The 21,050-nt window shown below is 35.1% G+C and overlaps 3 protein-coding genes across 3 annotated transcripts; 2 read left to right on the top strand and 1 right to left on the bottom strand.

Moving 5' to 3' along the window:
- Positions 1 to 3,012: 3,012 nt before the first annotated feature.
- Positions 3,013 to 5,459, top strand: LOC108333337 (putative cyclin-D6-1). Its single transcript, XM_017568751.2, has 6 exons — positions 3,013 to 3,536; positions 3,640 to 3,720; positions 4,009 to 4,104; positions 4,204 to 4,420; positions 4,540 to 4,670; positions 4,810 to 5,459. Exons 1-6 carry the CDS (start codon positions 3,285 to 3,287, stop codon positions 5,044 to 5,046), a joined length of 1,014 nt encoding a protein of 337 aa, XP_017424240.1. The 5' UTR covers positions 3,013 to 3,284; the 3' UTR covers positions 5,047 to 5,459.
- A 5,379-nt stretch (positions 5,460 to 10,838) lies between these two features.
- On the bottom strand, positions 10,839 to 12,287 carry LOC108332871 (transcription factor MYB30). Its single transcript, XM_017568170.2, has 3 exons — positions 12,009 to 12,287; positions 11,769 to 11,898; positions 10,839 to 11,684 (listed from the first exon to the last, which is right to left on the bottom strand). The coding sequence occupies exons 1-3, from the start codon at positions 12,136 to 12,138 to the stop codon at positions 10,985 to 10,987; spliced, it is 960 nt and encodes a 319-aa protein (XP_017423659.1). The 5' UTR covers positions 12,139 to 12,287; the 3' UTR covers positions 10,839 to 10,984.
- A 1,453-nt stretch (positions 12,288 to 13,740) lies between these two features.
- LOC108332873 (serine/threonine-protein kinase-like protein CR4) lies at positions 13,741 to 16,883 on the top strand. Its single transcript, XM_017568171.1, has 5 exons — positions 13,741 to 13,983; positions 14,240 to 14,304; positions 15,865 to 15,926; positions 16,058 to 16,272; positions 16,398 to 16,883. The coding sequence occupies exons 1-5, from the start codon at positions 13,741 to 13,743 to the stop codon at positions 16,881 to 16,883; spliced, it is 1,071 nt and encodes a 356-aa protein (XP_017423660.1).
- The last annotated feature ends 4,167 nt before the right edge of the window (positions 16,884 to 21,050 follow it).

Genomic DNA, 21,050 nt, shown 5'->3' with positions numbered 1-21,050 from the left:
TATATATATATATATATATATATATATATATATATATATATATATATATATAATATAGAGATGCAAGGAGATAAAACAGAAAATAGTATAATTACTTCATTAAGTTCAACAAATATATATAATGGAATAACTTATCTTCAATAAATGCCCTACCTTTATTTTATTTCTAATTTTCTCTAAATAAATTAGACCATGTAATAGTTTTAACAATACCTAGAATTTAAAATTAAGTTCTTACAATAAACTCTTATTATAAGATATTGTTATTATAACGTATTGATATGATCTGAGGAGAGTCATAAAATTTATATTATTGACTTTAGATCTTAAAAATAACTTTTATCCAGAACACCAACACTAAATTAATATTAAATTACAGTAATTAAGTTACTTGTTATGCTATAAGAAATAAAATAAAATAACAATTTATAAAAAATATGATTTAATAATTAGAATAAAACTTATAAAAACTTGTGAAAGTAATGACATGATAAGATTCAGTTAAAACAAAATATGAATTGGCAAGAATTTTTTATAAATTTTTTATAGGTTTAAATCCTCGTTTGGTCCTCGTATTTGTGTGTCAATCTCAAGTGGGTCATCATTTTTTTTTCGGTCTCAATCGGGTCCATAAACTTATAAAAATGAGCCAATTAAGCCCTCTCTATTAAGTTTTCGCTGACGCCATTTACAGTTGCTGAAATGGTGCCCACTTAATATGTTGTTGTGTACTATTTGATTACGTAGAATTTTTATTTAAATTAAAAGATTATGAAATGACAAAATTTAATTGGTTAATGTTAAAATTATAGGGTTTCCTCTTTGTGATTGGGGTTTCGAATCTGTATGAGATTGATGATGGAGGTCGCGATTGAGAAGATGTTCGCGGTCTGGTTCTCTCTACAGATGCGTGTTTACGGTGATGTGCGAAGATGGTGTTTAGGCATGGTAGAGATCGCCAGTAGGATGGTCTCTACAGCGATGACTTCTACTCCAATTGGGTTTTTAGATCTCTGTATTTCTCTTGCAGGTTGAAGGCTTGTGCGCGGAGGAAAGATAATTGTTGGTAGCGCTGGAGTAGCAAAAGTGTTTCAGTGGATTCTTTACCAATATGTGGGAGGACTTCCCTAAGAGGATGAAAATTCCAACATTAAAAGCTCCCATAACTGAACATTAATATCAATAACTCAACATTAATATTCAAATTCTTATCTGCATGTGGCTTTTGGGTGTACAAGAAAAGTGGCAATTCCTCCCTAGGAACAACTTTCTTTGCTTCAACCTAGCGATAGACGAAACAGTATTGAAGATGACCCAATATCAGAAAATAAAAAAGTGTTGAAGATCTATAATCCTTGTTCTCTAACAAACTACAATTGGTATGGACAAAACTTGGATACAGTTTTCCAAGTGTTAAACACAACACAATTCTAGTATCTAAACCACAAATTTAATTTGACAGTTAAACTTCTGTCAATCCATGATTGTAATTTTGTATTATCAATTTATCAACCCAGTTCATAGCTTAGTGTCAATACTTAATTGTAATATCAGTTTCTGCATCACGTGACATTCCGCATTTATGATATCATAATTGTATTTATACAATTCGCAAAAAAGCTTTTGTTTTGATGTGTTTTTGTTTTCATAGTGTCTAGATTTCATTCAGTATTTAAATCCAAAGAAACCATCTAATTTAATTTTAATCATGATCTGCTTATTAATTTAAGCCAAATAAAAATGAGACATATCTGCCAAATTAAATGAATGTGGTAACTAGTATATCAGTATTTTTTTTCTATGAACAATATATACGATCAGAACTCTTCAAATTACAACTTAGAGAAACCAATATATGCCCAACATAATTGCAATTAACACAATAAACTGTGAATTCAAATTAATTGTACTTGCAGCATATCCCTTAAAGTGGCAAGGAATTTTGACTAGTTTTGGCTTCTGAAATCTCCATGTACATATGCTTTTGCACTTGTAGTATTTATGTTCTGCAGCTTCTATCAATGACTGGTTGTACCCATCAGCTCAATTTTGATTAGAATGTATGATTGAATTGATCAACTAGGAAGAAGCAAAGATGGGGTCAGTTCAGGTTGATTCCTTGTTGGGAGACCAAGCAAATACACCAAGCAAAAATAAGGAAAGGGAAAACCCCCAAAATCTCGCTCCGTCTTTCCTTTCGAACCTCTTCTCCCACTGCTTCAAAATGATACAGTTCTGTTGTGACCGATGGCGAGCTTGGCAGCGACCGGTGGCGCTGATGGTGCCCTGGCTCGTGGCTCGCTACGGCCGGCCTCGCTCCAGAGGCGATTGATGGAGGAACAAGATAGCTCCTCTTTCACGCGTGAAGAGAAGAAGGAGAATGAATGGTTGATTATACAACATAACACTCATTCAATTTAATGCACATTGTCACGTCAACTAAAAAAAATTACAGTTCAGCATCTGCAGACGGTGTCAATAAAAACTTAACGGAGATGGTTTAATTGACTCATTTTTACAAGTTTATGGACCCGATTGAGACCGAAAAAAAAAACGATGATCCACTTAAAATTGACACACAAATCCAAGGACCAAACGAGGGTTTAAACCATTTTTTATATGTTGATGGTCTAACACCAATATTTATATGTGAAACATATAAAAATAATATATTATTAAAAATATGATTTTTATAAAAGTTTGTCTCGTCAGATAATATATTATTTTAAAGAGAGGGAGTAATGTTACAAGGACAACAGTTAAAAAACATTTTTTACTATTAATATTATAAGTAAGTGTATAAAAAATAATATCTTTTATACATTGTAATAAAAGACTATTTATTTTAATTTTAATGAGTTTTTTTATTTTCCTTTTCTCTGAAATTTACAGTACTAAGTTTGATTGGGTGCGTAAAAATAATGTTTGAGCCTCGAAAAGAGACCCAAACCTTTTGGTGATTAACTTGTCTTAACCTTTATTCTGGCACAGCATTAGCAGCATTCTCACTCACTCACCTCTCATGCAGCCCTGACACAGCACTGCACAGGTGAGGGACCAAACCAACTACCTTCTCTTTTCTCTCTTCTTCACCCATTTCCTTTTTTTTTTTATTTCCTCTTTTCTCTTTCTGTCTTCGCAAAAACACCCACAAAACCTTCAATTTCAAGAAACCACACTGCATTACTCACTCTCTCACCACCTTTTACCTTCTCACACTCACACACTCTCTCTCTCTCTCTCTCTCTCTCTCTATATATATATATATCATTTATTTTTCTACTATGCTTGTTCTTCTACTTATTCTTACATACTCTATAACCAAGACCAACTTCACAAAGAAGACTTCTTTCTCATCCATGGATTTTAACCTCGAAAACCCTCTTGGAAACTTCCACGACCTTCCCTCTGAAGCTCTTCCTTCGCTCTTCTTCATCGAATCCGACCACATCCCTCCACTCAATTACTGTCAAACTCTCAAAGCCAGCGACTTCGACATCTCTGTTAGGAGAAATGTTGTCTCTTTGATTTCACAGGTAACCAGCCACTAACACCAATTCCCTTTCTTTGACAGACAAATATCCAATTTTCCTGTTTTGTTTCTCAACGTGGCTTCTTGCTTGTTTCTTTTCTCTTCAGCTCTCCTGCACTTTCGATCCAGTTCTTCCTTACCTTGCTATCAACTACTTAGATCGCTTCCTCGCTAACCAAGGAATATTGGTAACCAAACAGCTTGTTCATAATTTACTCCACTTTGTTTAATGCTTAGTTTCAAAGGGTATATGTAGCTGCAGTTTCGACTGAAATACCAAGCTTTTTGGAAATACCAGGGAAATTGTGGTGGTCACATTTGCTTACAATTTTGATTACATTTTTGCATTATTTCTTGCAATTTCAAGGATTGTAAGGAAATTGCGAAGGCAAAGGCAATTTAAAACTTTAGTTTTGTACCAATAAAGAAAGAGTATGCCCTGTTAAGATCTAACGAAAAATGGGTTTGTGCAACAGCAACCAAAGCCATGGGCAAACAAGCTTCTTGCAATAGCTTGCTTTTCTTTAGCGGCCAAGATGTTGAAAGCAGAGTACTCTGCCACTGATGTCCAGGTAAACTGTTTGAGCATTCTAAGGTTTTGAATCTCTTTCTTGAATTGAAATTTAAAGCCAAAGGTTGATATTCATTGATCTAGTATTCCTTTTGAACAGGTTCTTCTGAATCATGGTGATGGAGGTGTCATTTTTGAGACACAAACAGTTCAAAGAATGGAGGGAATTGTCTTGGGGGCTCTCCAGTGGCGAATGCGTTCGATCACCCCCTTCTCTTTCATTCCCTTCTTCGTGAATTTGTTCAGGCTCAAAGACCCGGCATTTAGACAGGTTCTGAAGGATCGAGCATCTGAAATCATACTGAAGTCACAAAGAGGTATATATAACTATAGTGAATGCTTAATTGACTTGAACATTGTAAGTAACGTGAGTTAATTTGATTGCTAATCTAGGATTAGAGCTAAATAATGTTTGTTATTTTACTTTACTTTTCAGAGATAAAGGTCTTGGAATTCAAGCCATCTGTAGTTGCTGCGTCAGCCCTTCTGTATGCTTCACATGAGTTGTTTCCCTTTCAATATCCATGCTTCTTAGGAGCAATATCCGACTGTTCATATGTTAACAAAGTACACATTCTTTCGTTCTTTTAATTTTTCTTTTATCCAACATATATGTAATAAAATGAGTGGTGAAAACAACCTAATTTTTCATACCATTATTGATACTATTACGTGGATAACAGAGAGTACGATGATTTTACTGCAGGAAACTGTGGTGCAATGTTATAATGTGATACAGGACATAGCCAATGAGGAGTACGAATCTGTGTTGAATATAAATTCAACTTCAGACACCCCGGTTAATGTGTTAGACGAACATTTTCTAAGCTTGGAAAGTGAAAAAACCAACGGCGTGATACAAGAGCAGGAGTTCAAAAGAAGGAAAATTGCCGATTATGGCAACAAACCCACTGTCCCGTTTTCTCATTTTCATCAATGCTGAAGTACCGGAAGAAGACCGCATTTAATCCTCTGCTTCATCCACCACCGATTAATGTCTTGGAAATATCACACTGTCGTGAATTAACAAAAAAATATGAAGAACACAATAACAACAAGAGACATTGATGGACTCAGAATGAGAAGAGAAGAATTCGATTATCCGTAGTTAGTGGACAAAATCACTGTAACATGATCCTGGTACGGCCTTCATTAAATCCGTTGGTTGTGTAAAGGAGCATCGATGATAAGATGAGATTTTTTTTTTTTTATTTCTAAGAGAAAAAAACAAAACGACAAAACGTCACTTTGAATTGTAGGGTTGAAGTTTTGTTTTACTTTGTGGCTGCTTAAGCAACCAATTTTCTTGGAAAATAAAACACAGAACTTTTGTTAATGTATTACCTTTGAACAGCATGTATGTTGTTAATGTTTCTTCCTTCTTACGCGAGAGTTGAGGTCAGCGCAAACCAAGAATAGCGAAATCCCGTTATACTATTTCGTCTCTGTGATTCCTATATACATATGTTAAGGTAAAATATCGTTATGCCAATAATTGGGCATCTGAGAAGAGTCTCTACTCTCCTGTAGTTACTTCAAACTCAACTGAGGGTAAAAAACACTAGTTACAGAAAATGACATTACAAATAAACAATGGTAAAATACATAAACTTGTATTTTTAGACATATTACTACAATCTTCTCATGGAGTGAGTCTAATTCAATTTCATAATATTATGAATTGAAGTGAGTCTAATTCTGAGGTTTACACATTTAGAATTAAGAACTTTGAGCACCAAGAACAAGAGGGTAAAAAATAAATGTTATATAACCTGTCAACAAAAAGCTAAAAGAGTACAAGTTTAAACTAATTTTAAGGTAACATGTAACCAAATTTTAATAATTTTTTAGCTAATTAGTGTATTATTATGTGAAAAACTTTGGGACCATGATAAACATGTTATTTTAGTAATCAGTGGGTATGAGAACTCGTGAGTGTTTGGTTTGAGGGAATTTAGTGAAGAGTGGTGTTTTAATATATATGAATTGTTGAAAGGTCCCAATGACTCAGACTTCTTTATCAAAGATATTTGTTCGGACCCATTTTTGAGATCTCTGTTATTGTACTGAGAATTGATTGCAACATCACAGAGGAAATAGGGACCACAGTGGGTTGTTTTCTTTTAAAAACAATAATAATCTTTGCTCTTTTATAAAGTTTTGTTCTCTGTTTTGTTGGGTTCTCTCCTCTTGTTTGAGCTAACGTTTTTCGTGTTTATTATAATGGCGACAAGTGGTGTTTTCAATCGCAGATGGTCACTTATAATGAAGCATTTTCAATCCAAGTGAGAAGCATCTAAAACTAAACCTACTGCACAAGACTCTTACCATTGAAGTAACAAAATTTCTTACCTGTTACATAGTTAGGTGCCCTGTCATAGAAAAGTTCGAGATTGATGATGCTATGCAGTGTTTTTTTTTTTTTTTTACTTTTGAATGCGCTGTCAGATTCCAAACACGAAAGGGTCGTTTGTTGAAATTCTTGTTTGACTTGAGATAAACAGCATGTATAGGGGTTCTGGTAAAGTATGAATTTCATCAATCCTTTTTACCATTTTCTTTTATTTTTATCAACACAAGTATATTACCAAGATTTGCTATTTGTTACCATTCGTAACAATTGTTTATAAAAGGAAGGAATATTTTCACGGTGTCATTTTTCTTTCGTGAAAACCGATGTAAGAATTCGCAAGAATAAAGATCCATACATTAAAGCTGGGCTTTGAAATGTTGTCTAAGAGTTCGGTACTAATTGTTATCTTCGGTAGCTCGGTTTACCAAACATGTGTCTTAACCCGAAGTAAAACATCTGTGTAAAAACTTACCTTCTATGTATATATATAAACTTTTTCTGAATTTTTTAACTCTCATAAGTCATCATGTCGTGGGTAGGGTATAAATTAATTAAGACTTTTTTTTATATATATGACCCAAGTAAAAAGATTTTTAGATGAGAATTAATAAGAAATTAAACCATTGTAGATATGCTTTTAAAATAGTTATCATAATAAAATATTTATTTATCATGTTTGATCATTTATGATTGAAATTTTGTAGTCTATACATTCTATCGGAACTTTACAGTAAATGAATAAAGGTTTATGATTAGGGTGAAATGTGGAGAAGACAGACTCTAATTTACTGCTTCTGAAAAAGGCACAAAAATAGTGAAGCACCGTTTTGCAGTTATAACTTAAACTGATTCACTCATTTCTACCTAAAGAGACAAAGCTTGAAAACGAATTGCAACCTTGCGGGCCTTTGTTCGTGCACTCTCCTTGCAGTAGATTGGACAAAAATATGATTGAAGAAAACGAGTACTATATAGCAAGATTTGTCGCCAATGCTTTGGTAATGTTTGGTTTGGATTAAAGGAAAGTGAAAAAAAGAAAGAATGAAAAACAGTAAAAAAGAAAAGAAAGGAAGATAAAAGAGAGTGAATGTTTAGTGATTTGGATTTGGGTATGAAAGAAAGAAGTGAGTGGAAAATTTATAATAGAGAAGGTTGATGTAATAAAATAAATGGTTGGTATATATTTAAAAGAGTTTTTTTTTAAAAACAATTTTAAAATATATATTAGAGATAATATATATTTTAAATTAAAATAAAAAATATTATCATATTTAATAAATAAAAAATTTATATTTCAAAATATATTAAAACAAATTAATTTATAAAATCTAAAACTTAAATTAATTTTATTTATTCTTTTAATATTTTATATTAGTTATTTATTTTACTCCAGTATGTATTAATAAAATATTAAATTAACTTGTTTTATTTTATTTATTATTTTAACTTTTTCATTTTAATCATTATTTTCTATAATACAAAAAGTGTGAATTGATAAAATACTAAATTATTTGAATTATTTGTTTTATCATAATATAAAAACATAATAAAAAGATAATATATGTATGCACACTTAAATAAGAAACATGTGAAAAACTATAATGCATTATGATGTACACATTCTTCAAAAATCACCTCATTTCATCATCTGGGGTTTTTGTTAAAAAATATCTCATTTTTTTACATTTTTGTTTTCCCTTTTTTTGCAATTTTTAAACATCCTTCTGCATATCCAAATTTAGGGTAATTATTGCCAATTTTAAAACAACCCAGAAACTAGTTTATAGACAGGCTGGAGTAATAAATTTGGGAATGATGCACACTGAGGCCCTATCTTATGAACCAAGGAGATGGATGGGTCAGTGAGACAGTGACACAGTGAAAAACATAAACTGCATCAATAGAAAGTTCAGTTGCATTGATATTGTCAACCATAACTCTACTCTTCCGTTTTCACTCTTCTACCATAACTCTTATCAAACAGATAGAAATATGGAATAAGATCACCACATATACAAAAACGATTGTTCATCATATTAACTAATCAAATTCTTGTTCTTACAATACAAAACGCTAAACCTCAAAGAATTAAGTAATTACCATGTTGAAGGGAATTTCAAATAGAATAGCAGTTCTTAACTAATGATTGTGCAGTTATTAAGAAATTTACTTCTGTGACAATAAAATTCTAGAGGGTAGGAAACTAGGTAATTAATGCAATGTGAGAATCTTGCAGGATGAGAATGGTACGAGTTTTTGGTCGAATTGGAGTGTGAGGGCAACATGAACAGAGCAATTTAAGGAGTGGAACCCCCAGTCCTGGTAAAAGTCACGTGAATTCTGAGACAAAAGAAAGAGAGTTTGGCACTTGTCATGGTTATGGTTAAAGTGGTTACAAACTTACAATGATAAGCCTCCAAACTCCATAATACGAGGTGGTCTAGATCTTTGTCTCATTTGCTGTGGTGACCTTCACCTTAGTGAATACAATATCCAACACACTTGTCATGGTACCTTCACCTCATATCTGCTTCAGTGCATGGAGCAATTGCTTAGATTTAAAAACTGATAAATCCAAACTTTTACTGTTCTTTATCCCTGTATGTCAATATGTTGGGAATGTATTTACTCTTAAATTAAACTCGGATCAGTTTTATTCAAAACCATAGCTTTAATTAGGGTTCCAAACTGAAATCTAAATAATTAATCATGTAAATCTTTCATCTATATTAATACTTACAGTTTTCTTCTTTTATGTAAAAAAAAATTAAGATTAAGATTATATTTTTTTGTCTTTCATCTACTTTTAGAGATTGTATACTTATTTTCTTTCTGTATTATATGAAAGTAATGTGAAAAAAAACACGATATGAATATTATATTATGGTTTACTCTGAAACCTCGTTTGTCACATAATAAATACAAGTGTTTGAAAATAATATTTTACATTGCTTTAATAATATATAAAGAGATGAATGAAAAATATATATTTATAGTTTGAAGATAAAACCCAAAACACAATTTTAGTATGCATAATCCATGTGTAAGTCAGTAAGAAAGATGAGGAACGTCTTGTGCTACCATAGATTGAAAAACAAACAACTTTAGTATCAACAAGGAATTGGTAATAAGCTTTCAGTCAAAGAATTTTAAGTACTTTACCTCAAAACTACCAAGATTTCGTTTGGCAAGTTCCTACTAACCTTTGTAACGTATATATTAATTACTTTTAAAATTGAAAGAAAGACTTTTCCATACATTAAGATAAAAATGAAATTATTTAGATAAGTTCCTTAACATGTGTGAGTACATATATATATATATATATATATATATATATATATATATATATATATATATATATACCTTTGAAAATTAGCATTTTATTGCACATTAATAAGAATGTAACTGCTTCGTGATTTGCTCATGCGAACAAAAAGAATGGGTAGGATTTTTAATATTATTTAATTAAGGGGTAGAATTGAGATTAAAGATTTTATAGGGTGCAGGAAGAAGAATAGGGTTGCAGGAAGAAATATCCTAGACCTTCATCCGCCCATTCCAAATAACATACTCTTGCACTTTCTTTTTGGGTTTGCTGAAAGTAGAAGTGGAAAAAGTAGGGTAGGAGACAAAATTGAGTAGAAAAAAAAATTATAGTATTAATGATAAATTATAAAAGGATGTGTTGATATTATAACTTTGTATATATACATATAATTCAAAAAACTTAGAGTGTTTATTCTTGTTCACGTTTTCTCACGATGATAACTATTATCGCATTTAATATATGAGAGTAGAAAATATTACAGAACTTTAGGCTGTTATGTTACAAATCTGAGATCATATATTCAATTGATTTTTTCATGAGAAACTTCTACATATTTATAAGTTTTGTAAACACAAAAATACAAGACTTTATTTTCTCATGAGTATATATAATTGTATCTCCCTTTATATATATATATATATATATATATATATATATATATATATATATATATATATATATATATATATATATATATATATATATCGAATTTGAGAGTGTGTTCTACTGACAAATAATAGTGTGTGATTAAACTGAAAAAAAAATTGTTTGTTCCTGAATGTCAAAAAACGATAAGAGATTTATTTGCGAAAAATTTACATTATATTTAATATTAGTATTAGACAAATCTTTAGCATGAATGATAATCATGATGGGTAGGAAAAACATGTGACATACATTTAAGAGTGATTAACTTCGTGTCATGAAATTTATAAGTAATTTTGTGAAAATATTACAACCCTAATTATTTGAAGGACCTAATTCAAATATTTGGAAATGACCAAAATAATTCGGTTATTTATTATTTGTCGTGAAAAGGAAGAAAAATATATAAAGTCGTAATGGGATCAATAATTTTGTACAACAGATATTTTTCTGGGTTGTATGCAGCGAAAAAAAGAGTTGTCTTACACTGAATTAGTTACATTTATTTCAAAAATAGAAGCTAATTATTTATTCATCGAAATAAGTTGACGTCTAAATCATATGAGAATTATTTTTCAGACACCAGATATCATCCACGTCATACGCAGAAGAAAAGTACGATTCGGATTCGTTCACCAAAGGAACAAGTAATTCGTTCGGAATAAGAGACATATCTGCCACGAATGCTTCCGTCCAAGAATGTTCAGTTATTGGTTCTATTTCTTCTAGAAAGCCAAAGTCGTCATTTTCCACAAGGGAATTTTCATTATAGTAAGAAAGAGGAGACTCCGGCCGAACACATTCCATGGTTTTCGGTGCGTCTGAACCATGAAAATTGTCGATACCATTGGCTTGTGATGTGACTTGAGAAATGTGAAATGATTCTGTCGAAATATTCTGGTTCATGTCCGCTAAGTATGCATCTAGAAAATCGAACCCATCTTCAAGAAACAAATTTTGGTGAGTGGTATAATCCGAGGACGAGAATTCGCTTGAGGATAATTCCGGGGACAAAGGGTCAGGATCAGAGGCTTTAGAAACTGTCGGAGAGTGAGAAGCTTCGAGGAAGAAACCATTGTTCTCAATGCAATCCTTGTCCGGGTTGGACCCAAAACTGTTTGATTTTGAGGCTTTCACATTTGTTTCAGTGTAAACTGCCTTCTTTCCAAAACGCTTTTTGAGAGTGGTGTGCCAGTGGTTCTTTATTTCGTTATCTGTTCTTCCGGGTAAATGAGTGGCAATAACAGACCATCTACAAGGGAGAAAAGAAAACACAAACATTAAGTAAATAAAATGGAATTTTCCAAGGAAGTTTTTTTTTAAAAAGTGAACGTACTTGTTACCGAGCTTTTCGTGCAGTTTGATTATAGTTTCTTCTTCTTTGTCAGTGTAGTTTCCTCTTTTTATGTTGGGCCTGAGATAATTGAGCCATCTAAGTCTGCAGCTCTTTCCACATCTTGCCAGACCTGAAAATCAATGCACCAATGAAAAATTGCAGAACGCTGAACTTATTCAACCTTTTCATTTCATGGAAGAAGTATCAGTTATAAGAAGAATGATGAATATGTTGAATTACCTGCAAATCTTGGGAGTTGGCGCCAATTCCAAGAGCCATATCGAGTGACATAAGCTACTAGCTTTCTATCTTCCTCTGGAGTCCAGGTGCCTTTCTTAAGTCCTCTGTTGTCCCAGGAAGGGGTCCTCATCTCTGTTATGCTGTGTTCGCAATGTAGTTTCAGTCACAAATTACACTGAGATAATCATTATTTTTTGTCGATGTTCTTTCCTCTGTAATCAGACCCCAAATCATTGAAACCTTTACTTATTTATATTCGCATTTGCATGCGTTACAGTAGTCAGACATGTGTTTCATGCTTCATCAATATAATTCCAAAACTAAGAATATATTATTTTGACATTTTTTTACACACATTTTATATTTGTTATTTTACCTTTTTATTTCTCTACATATAAATATAAAAACTAACTTTTTTAATGACAAAAATATCAGTTACTTGTTAGATTATGATAGGAAAAACTGATCATAATTAATAAATAAACATTTTTTTAGTGGAGTAATAAGTAGAATTTATCATCAAAAATCACGTAGATTAATTACTATATGATGTTTTCACTCTAAAAAATCTTATTTTTTTATTACAAAATAGAAAATTACATTTATATTTAATTACATACTAATATCAATTCTTAAAAAAAAACACATACCAATAACTAAAAGCACTCAATCATCTCAACCATAAAGAGAATTTATAAACTGAAATTTTTTGTACATGATAAAGTTTATCTAATTCAGTTCAATCTTCACCTCTGACAAATAATAATAGCGGACTGGTTTACTGTTTTAATGTAATGTGTAAAATTTAACTTAACCTTTTTTTATTTATGCAAAGATTTTTAATTTTTCTTCTTGATATAGAGTTTATCTGAGTGTATACATGAAAAAGAAAAGAAGTTACTATTCCTTATACAGTGTAAGGATGAATGATAATATTATTACAGGTTCAAACTGATATATTAAAGAGTTACTTAATAATAATGTTTATAGTCTCAATCAACAAATCAGGTCGCAAAAGTATTTGAACTCAATATAATAAAAAATAACTTTAATATAAAAAAGGTTAAACCCTTTGTCGAGTTTTTCCAAGTTTGATTCTCATTTTATTAAAATTTTCAATTTAGTTTTAAAAAATGTTAATTTAAGTCAATTGGATCTCTCCCGTTAAATTGACTTAACGAGGTTAAGTTTTTTTATGAGATAGGACGTTGACATGGGCCATTTTTTGAAACATGGCATTCTCATGCCTTGTACGTGGAATATATAATTAAAAAAAAATCTTATTAAAATACTCAGGAACTTTCCCTTTTACTGTCAATTTCTGATTAAGCAACTCTGACATCTGTAACTCAGAAACCGCTTTAATGGTAACTCCTCCAGTTCCAGGAATCAAGATATCCCTCTTGTTATGTTCATCAAGCACCACTAACCTCTCTCCACGAATCTCCTTTGCAAACCTCAACCGAAAATCATTGGCCATATCGAACCATTTCCCCAGACACACCAATGCCACCATCTCAACACTCTGGGAGAGGTTTGGAACAAGTGGAGTGTGCCTTTAGGTTCGCTGAATTTAGGGTTGTTGGATTGGATCAGAAGTGAACCCTAGATTAGTTTCCTGATAGACTATTCACGCAACTTAGATTTTATTTTCTCCCAAATCTTTGAGTTCCTCTCTCGTGGATAATAAGTTCTCTTCCTCTCGTGGCAACGAGGAGATTTAAGGCTGCGAATGCCGACATCCCGGTTTCAGGCAGCGGTGTTCGCAACAACATTAGGTTGCTGGTTTGTCGCCTGCTACAGGCGAGAAGAGGGTGACCGGGGTTCTTCACGGCTTTCGTCACGATGTCTTGGGGTTTCATGGCGGCTCGCACCTATTCGCGCAACAGTGTTGACGAGACGATGGAGGGTCGTGTTGGTCCTTATTCGTAGGTTCAGATCTGCAGAAGTTGAGTTACGGCGGTGCTACGTCACGGTAGTCCTCATTCTCGCGACGGTAGAGGCACGATCAGTGGTGGCCTTCGTTTTGTTTTTTCTAGTTTCCTGTAGGTTGAATGTGTGACTGATAGTGGGTTTGGTGGTGGTTTCTACCACTAATGGTGACTTGCGAAAGAGGGAGAAGAGGTTTAGGTTTTCCGGTTCAGATCTGGTCTTCTCTTGCTTTTCGTTGGCGTGATGGTGCTCGCACTTGGCTGTGATGTGGTTTTTGTTCCGATCTGGTTCTCTTGCAGATTTGGGGTTTGATTTTGGATGTTACGGGATGTCGACATTCGATGGCTGAAGGCTTCGCAGCAAGGTGGCGGTGACGAGACTGAAGGCTTCACAACGACTTTACGACGACGACACTAGGGTTTGCTCGCGGTGACTAGGGTTTCACTCTTGAGGGAATTAGGGTTTCCCTTGTTAGGGAAGATGATGCTGACGTGGCAGGAGTGATGTGACAAAAACTGGTCATGTCAACGTCCTTTCTCATAAAAAATTTAACTCTGTTAAGCCAATTTAACGGCAGGGACTCAATTGACTCAAATTAGCATTTTTTAGGACTAAATTGAAAATTTTAATAAAACGAGGATCAAACTGGAAAAAGCCCATAAAAATAGAGACAACTAAAAGGGTTTAACCTATAAAAAAAACAACAAAGTTAACTTTGTTTGTAGAGAACATGGTGTACTTTTATTAAGTGGTGATCTCCAAAAAGAAATATTTTAAACATGTAAAATTTTTAATATATATATATATATATATATATATTAAATACTAAATATATAATATATTAAAATTAAAAAAAATATTTTTATTTATATAAATTTATAAATATATATAAAAAAACGTTGGAAAACGAATACCTCCTCACTCACACATCATTCTCAAACTGATTGGAGCTATCTCAATCCAAAGATGGTTGCAATTAATCACCATTCTTTTGAAATTTGATGATTTCGTAAGATATTCATTTTTAAAAAGTCTTCTAGAAAATCAAAGAAAGAATTTTAGAAAAAAAGTACATACTTTAAAATAACATATAATATAAGTATAATTTAGATTGTAATTTTCCTTTAAAAAAATTTAGACTTAAAGGAACATATATAATACATACTTAATACAATCAAAATATATATTTGTGATTGCAGTAAATTAGCATTTGGATAGAAAAGGTGTAAGAAAACTTAATATTTTTTATTATTTTATAATTTTATGATAAAACATGTGTGCCAAGAAGAAAAATAGTAGAATAAAAAAGAATTCTAAGAAATAGTAAAAATAATTAAAGTGACTTTATTATAAGTATGGCAATGTAAAATACATTAAAAGCTAAAGATTTTATAGATGTAATGGGAGTAAAAAGATTATTTCAATATAGATAAATAAACTAATAAATTTTATCTGGTTGAATGAAGTAAAAATAATTAGAGAAGTTAGATAAAATTAATATAGGTATAAAAATTAGTAACATAAACTAAAAATAAATTAAATAAGTAAAGGAATATAAAAGTTGTGATATCATATTTAATGACACTAGTGCACTCAGGGGAAACGACAAAGATTATTTTCGCCTATAGGCAGCGCTTCTTGAACCAATGCATATACAGGCGAGGCAAAAAGTCTATACTTTTATGCCTCGGTTGTGAACCGAGGCAAAAATGTGGAGGATTTCGCCTCAGTTCAAAATTAACCGAAACAGTAGTATTTTTTATTTTTTAAAATATTTTTTTCACAGGACTTAATGCATTGGTTCCTATGAACCGAGGCAGTATTGCAGAGATAACTTTTGCTATTTTCTTTGTTTATATTGTGTCCATAACTACGGTATTGTATGTTCGCTACAACCTAAGAGATTGTCAGTGTTCTTCTTCAGCAAGAGGGTCAAAGGGGAAGAAACTAAGAGGGAGTTCGTCACACTAGAAGGAGAAATCCAAGGTCCGACTAGACTTGGAGGAGTTCAAGATTAGGAGAGCACAAATGTTCCCATACGAGGAACTTGAAAGCAATCGATGGATTCAAAGAGGAGTCCATAGTGGGGAAAGGAAGTTTCTCTTGTGTGTTCAAAGGGGTTCTCAAAGATGGCATTGTTGTTGCTATTAAAAGGGCCATAGTGTATCCCAACGTGCAGAAGAATTCCAAGGAGTTTCACACCGAGCTTGACTTGCTTTCTAGGCTGAACAACGCACACTTGCTCAATCTACTAGGCTACTGTGAGGAGGGTGAAGAGAGCTCCTTGTGTATGAGTACATGGCTCATGGCTCATTCCATCAACACCTTCATGGCAACAAAGTGATAAAAGAGCAAATGGATTGGGTGAGAAGGGTGACGATTACAGTGCAAGCAGCTCGTGGAATCGAATATTTGCACGACTATGCTTGTCCACCTGTGATTCACTGAGACATAAAGTCTTCAAACATTCTCATCGATGAAGAACACAATGCGAGAGTGGCTGATTTTGGTTTGTCACTGCTTGGTCCTGCAGATAGCAGCTCCCCACTGGCTGAACTACCAGTTGGGACTCTTGGCTATCTTGATCCTGAATACTACAAGCTCCATTACCTCACCAAAAAGTTTGATGTATGCAGCTTTGGCGTTCTACTTTTGGAGATACTGAGCGACAGAAAAGCTATTGACATGCAGTATGAAGAAGGGAACATTATTCAATGGGCAGTGCCTCTGATAAAGTCAGGAGACATAGCTTCAATTCTGGATCCAGTTTTGAAAGCTCCTTCTGATGTTGATGCATTGATGGGGAGTCCTTCCATCAAACTCTTGCATAGTCCTTCCATCAGAAGCCAACATCTTCGTTCTTCCATCAAACTCCAAATCGCGTCGTCACTTTTCCCCTGCATCAAACAGACCTATAGAGACAAATCCCTGGCCAAAATTTGATTCAATCAGATTCAAGTTTCTTTCATTTCCCTTTTTGAATCCAATCATAAAAGAAAATACAAGACATGGGTTTCCCATTATCTGTGGTTCCTCCCATACTGTTGCCATCATCCACCGTCACCAACCGCTGTGGGCGCCGTCACCAGGTTCACGCCAATCACCACCCTTCATCTTCATCGTCAATCATCTCAAATGCATCTCCATCTTCTCTGTCAACCATAGCCACCGTGACCAATGCTCTTCCGGTGCGTCTCCATTCACCATCTCCATCCGCCATCGTCGTCGTTGCCAAGGAACTTCGTTCAACTCTTCTCTTCCCACCGTGGCACCATCGGCACCATCTTTTATGCTCGCCAAACGCCTTAGATCGACGAGCCTCCCATCATCGTCGCCACGGTACTCGTCTCCACCATCGTGCCTCCCCTCCACTTTCGACGCCGGCCACCATCGTCATCCTCGCCGGAGCGCAAGCTTTTGCAATGGAGGAAAGAGCCTCCCTGTGCCGTGTCTGTTGTAACATCCCGATTATATAATAACAAATATTACATAATAAAGACGTCATCATTCAAATATAGAGAACAGTCAGAATACGACGTGTATGAAATTACAGTCATTCAGGACCAACAGAAACTGAAAATTTAAACTTGAACAGTTGAAAGGATTAAACACTATAAGTGTTTAATCAGGAAGCTCTACGAAGACTACTCCGCAACATCAGCAACCTCCAACTCTTGCTTCAAGGGAAACCTCTTCAACAACGTCTGCTCCCATCCAAGTGGATGATCATCGCCAAAGAAACATACCCAAACAGCACATAACAAAACAATGCAAGGATGAGCTAGATATAAAAAAAACATGTTATCTCCTAGTACAGTTAATTCACGTCATCATACATAGATTTAAATACAGAAATACTTAGGCATGCTTATTAAACCACAATCTACATACTCACACGACTCATCCGGATTTTGTATAATTGTCGAACTATTGGTCGTCTCTACACTTGCTAGCTCTGCTGGTCTTTCTCCAACGCTAGCAATATAAATCCCCCAAGCTGCCTATGTCTAAATTCAAAGACTATAGACGAGGATCTCCCTCTACTCTCACCACTGACATTATTCTTCTCTACTTGAGTGTGAATAATGCTTTGAGTGTAGGGATAGACATACCATTTCGAAGCCCCTACAATTATACAGAAACAACCACGATATTCCCCATAACCACTTTCATCCATCTCTCCTTGAGATTTCCGAATCATACTCAAATTCATCATTCCCATCATATAATTACAATAATTCATCATATTTCATACATTCTCATATTTTCTCATAGCTCACATCACCACATATATTCCACACAAAATTCTCAAATTTCAACATTTACATCAGATGATCACAATAATCTATCATATTATCTCAGTAATTTAGCATCTACCATGCATTCACATACTTTCACATGATTCACATTACAATATACATTGCAAACATTTATACACATAATTCAATTCTAGTGAAAAATCAACTTCGAACCTAATACTATTCATCCGAACACTATTCATCAAAACACTATTCATCCATACACTATTCATCCGAACACTATTCATCCAAACACTTGTGGAATGAACGTCACTAGACGAGCGCCCTTTTCAAACACTAGGCCGAACACCACTTGGCCGAACGTCACCATAATTCATTGGACGAACGTCATCTAAACCATTTTGACAATACTTCTGGACGGACGTTATCTGAACGAACGCTAACACTCTTTGGACGAACGTCATTAATCGCTAATAAGACCGAACGTTCAGAGATTTCAACTTAGGATTTATCCAATTAGGACCGAACGCTCAAGATTCATAACTTATAATATCAAATAAAGGCCAAACGCTTAAACCGAACACCTCACTCAAAATGAATACTGTTGGAATGAACGATCACTAACTTAGAATAATTATTATCAAGGTTGAACACTCGCTATCTCACTGTTTGAACGAACGCTCACTATATCACTGTTTGGACGAACGCTCACTATATCACTGTTTGGTCGAACGGTCACTATATCACTGTTTGGACGAACGCTCAATATAACAGTGTTTGGACGAACGCTCAATATCACACTGTTTGGACGAACGCTCACAAATACAAGGACGAACGCTCACAAAGCCAAGGACGAACGCTCACAAAGCCAAGAACGAACGCTCACCAAACCAAGGACGAACGCTCACATAACTACTTAAGGACGAACGCTCACAAAGCTAATGACGAACGCTCACCAAACCAAGGACGAACGCTCACAAAGCCAAGAACGAACGCTCACCAAAGCCAAGCACGAACGCTCAACGAAAACTAAGGACGAACGCTCAACGAATCACTTAAGGACGAACGCTCAACGAAACACTTAAGGATGAACGCTCAACGAAAACATTTAAGGACGAACGCTCAACGAAACACTTAAATACCGAACGCTCACTATTAAAATCTAGCCAAGACCGAACGCTCAACATATTTTGGCCGACGAGCCATTTTGGACGAACGCTGACGTTCGCTAACCACAAAACCGAACCTTCTTAGCGAATGGGACGAACGTCCCATATTCACTCACCAAATTGAACGTACGCGCGTTTCTGCAAAATTCTGCAGAAATCGCACCATGTTTTCCAGAACCCAGAAAACCCCAATTTTTCATCCCAAACTTCCCAGATCTGCATTAAACATAGTATATATCAACAATCAAACAAAAGATCTAGTTCCCCTTACCTCTTGAAGACCTCCTCGAATCACTTCCAGAGAGTTTGATCTTCTTCCAATCTTTAAGAGTTCTTCACTTCTTCTCCCTGCAAGGACTCCCCTCTCACCAGATGTACATCCCAGCTCCTCCTCTCAGCCCTTCTGAATTTGGTGCAACTTCCACGGTGCTCTTTGTACGGCTGGACGGCTGGAAAAATGGAGGGAGGAAGGCTCCCTTCCCTTTTGCTGCTGCCTCACCTTCACGGCTCTCTCTCTCTCACATGCCAAAAATGAGAGCCCCCTATCTGCCAAGCCTCCCCCGTAAAATGCCCCCCTTTCCTTTTCTCCTTCCCTCAATAATTCCACTCCAAACAAACAAGTAGTGTCCCCACCACTCCTAAAATCACGGTCCTTACATCTGTCAAGTGGGAGAAGGGAGATTGCTTTCTTTGTTTATGTCAAGGGGAAAGAAAACCCAAGCCATCTTCGTCGTCGGCTTCTGGATACTAGACGTGGCCAAGAACATGCTCCAGGGCCCCTACCGTGCCCTTCTCGTCGACCTCTCCACCGGTGACCACCGCAAGACGCGCAACACAAACGCCTTCTTCTCCTTCTTCATGGCTATGGGCAACGTCCTGGGGTACGCCGCGAGGTCCTACAGCGGCCTCCACCACGTCTTCTAAGCGCCAAAACCCTAGGAAACGAACGAACAACGAGGAATGGTGGAGGATGGAGGGGTTGGTAGTAAGGAGGGAAACAAGGTCGTTTTGGGGGATGCAGAGGGAGAAGAGGGTGGTGAGGGAATGGTGGAGTTGAGGGAGAGGGGAATGGAAAAGGGAAGGGTTGCGGGAAAGGAAGGAGGGGATGAGGAAAGAGGGGAAACTGTAGGTTATCTTTTTTTACGAGAGGTAAGCAATACTACCTCGGGTCTACTCTCAACAGAAGTAGTACATTCATATATACCTCGGTTCTACTCTCCACCGAGGCATATAGTCCTCAGAAAAAAATTAAAAAAAATGAAATGGTTATACGCCTCGGTTCCCGCCTAAATCGAGGCATAAACATGGTTTCGCACCGGTTCTGAACGAACCGAAGCCATAGGCTCTGCGCAGACTTCAAATTTCAGACTTGTCAGGTGGAAAGGTAGGCTTTTAGGCATCGGTTTTACTATCAACCGAGGTAATATGCCTTATATGCTTCGGGTCCCCTTGAACCGAGGCGTATAAGTTCACCTAAACTATAAAAATGCCACCGCGTTTTGATAGGCTTCGGTTTCTCCTAAACCGAAGTCTATAGGGCGAGTTAAAAAGCAGTTTTTTTACTAGTGTGACTTTATTTTCTAGAGCTGTCAAAATGGATAATCCGGCTCGACCTGGTTCGGCTCACCACGGGTTAGTCACTTAGTGAGCCAACCCAACCCGGTTCACTTATTAGCGAGTTG

Source organism: Vigna angularis, chromosome 11 (assembly GCF_016808095.1).
Source record: "Vigna angularis cultivar LongXiaoDou No.4 chromosome 11, ASM1680809v1, whole genome shotgun sequence".
In the NCBI taxonomy this organism is placed as follows: domain Eukaryota; kingdom Viridiplantae; phylum Streptophyta; class Magnoliopsida; order Fabales; family Fabaceae; genus Vigna; species Vigna angularis.
This window is presented reverse-complemented; position numbering and strand designations above follow the sequence as displayed.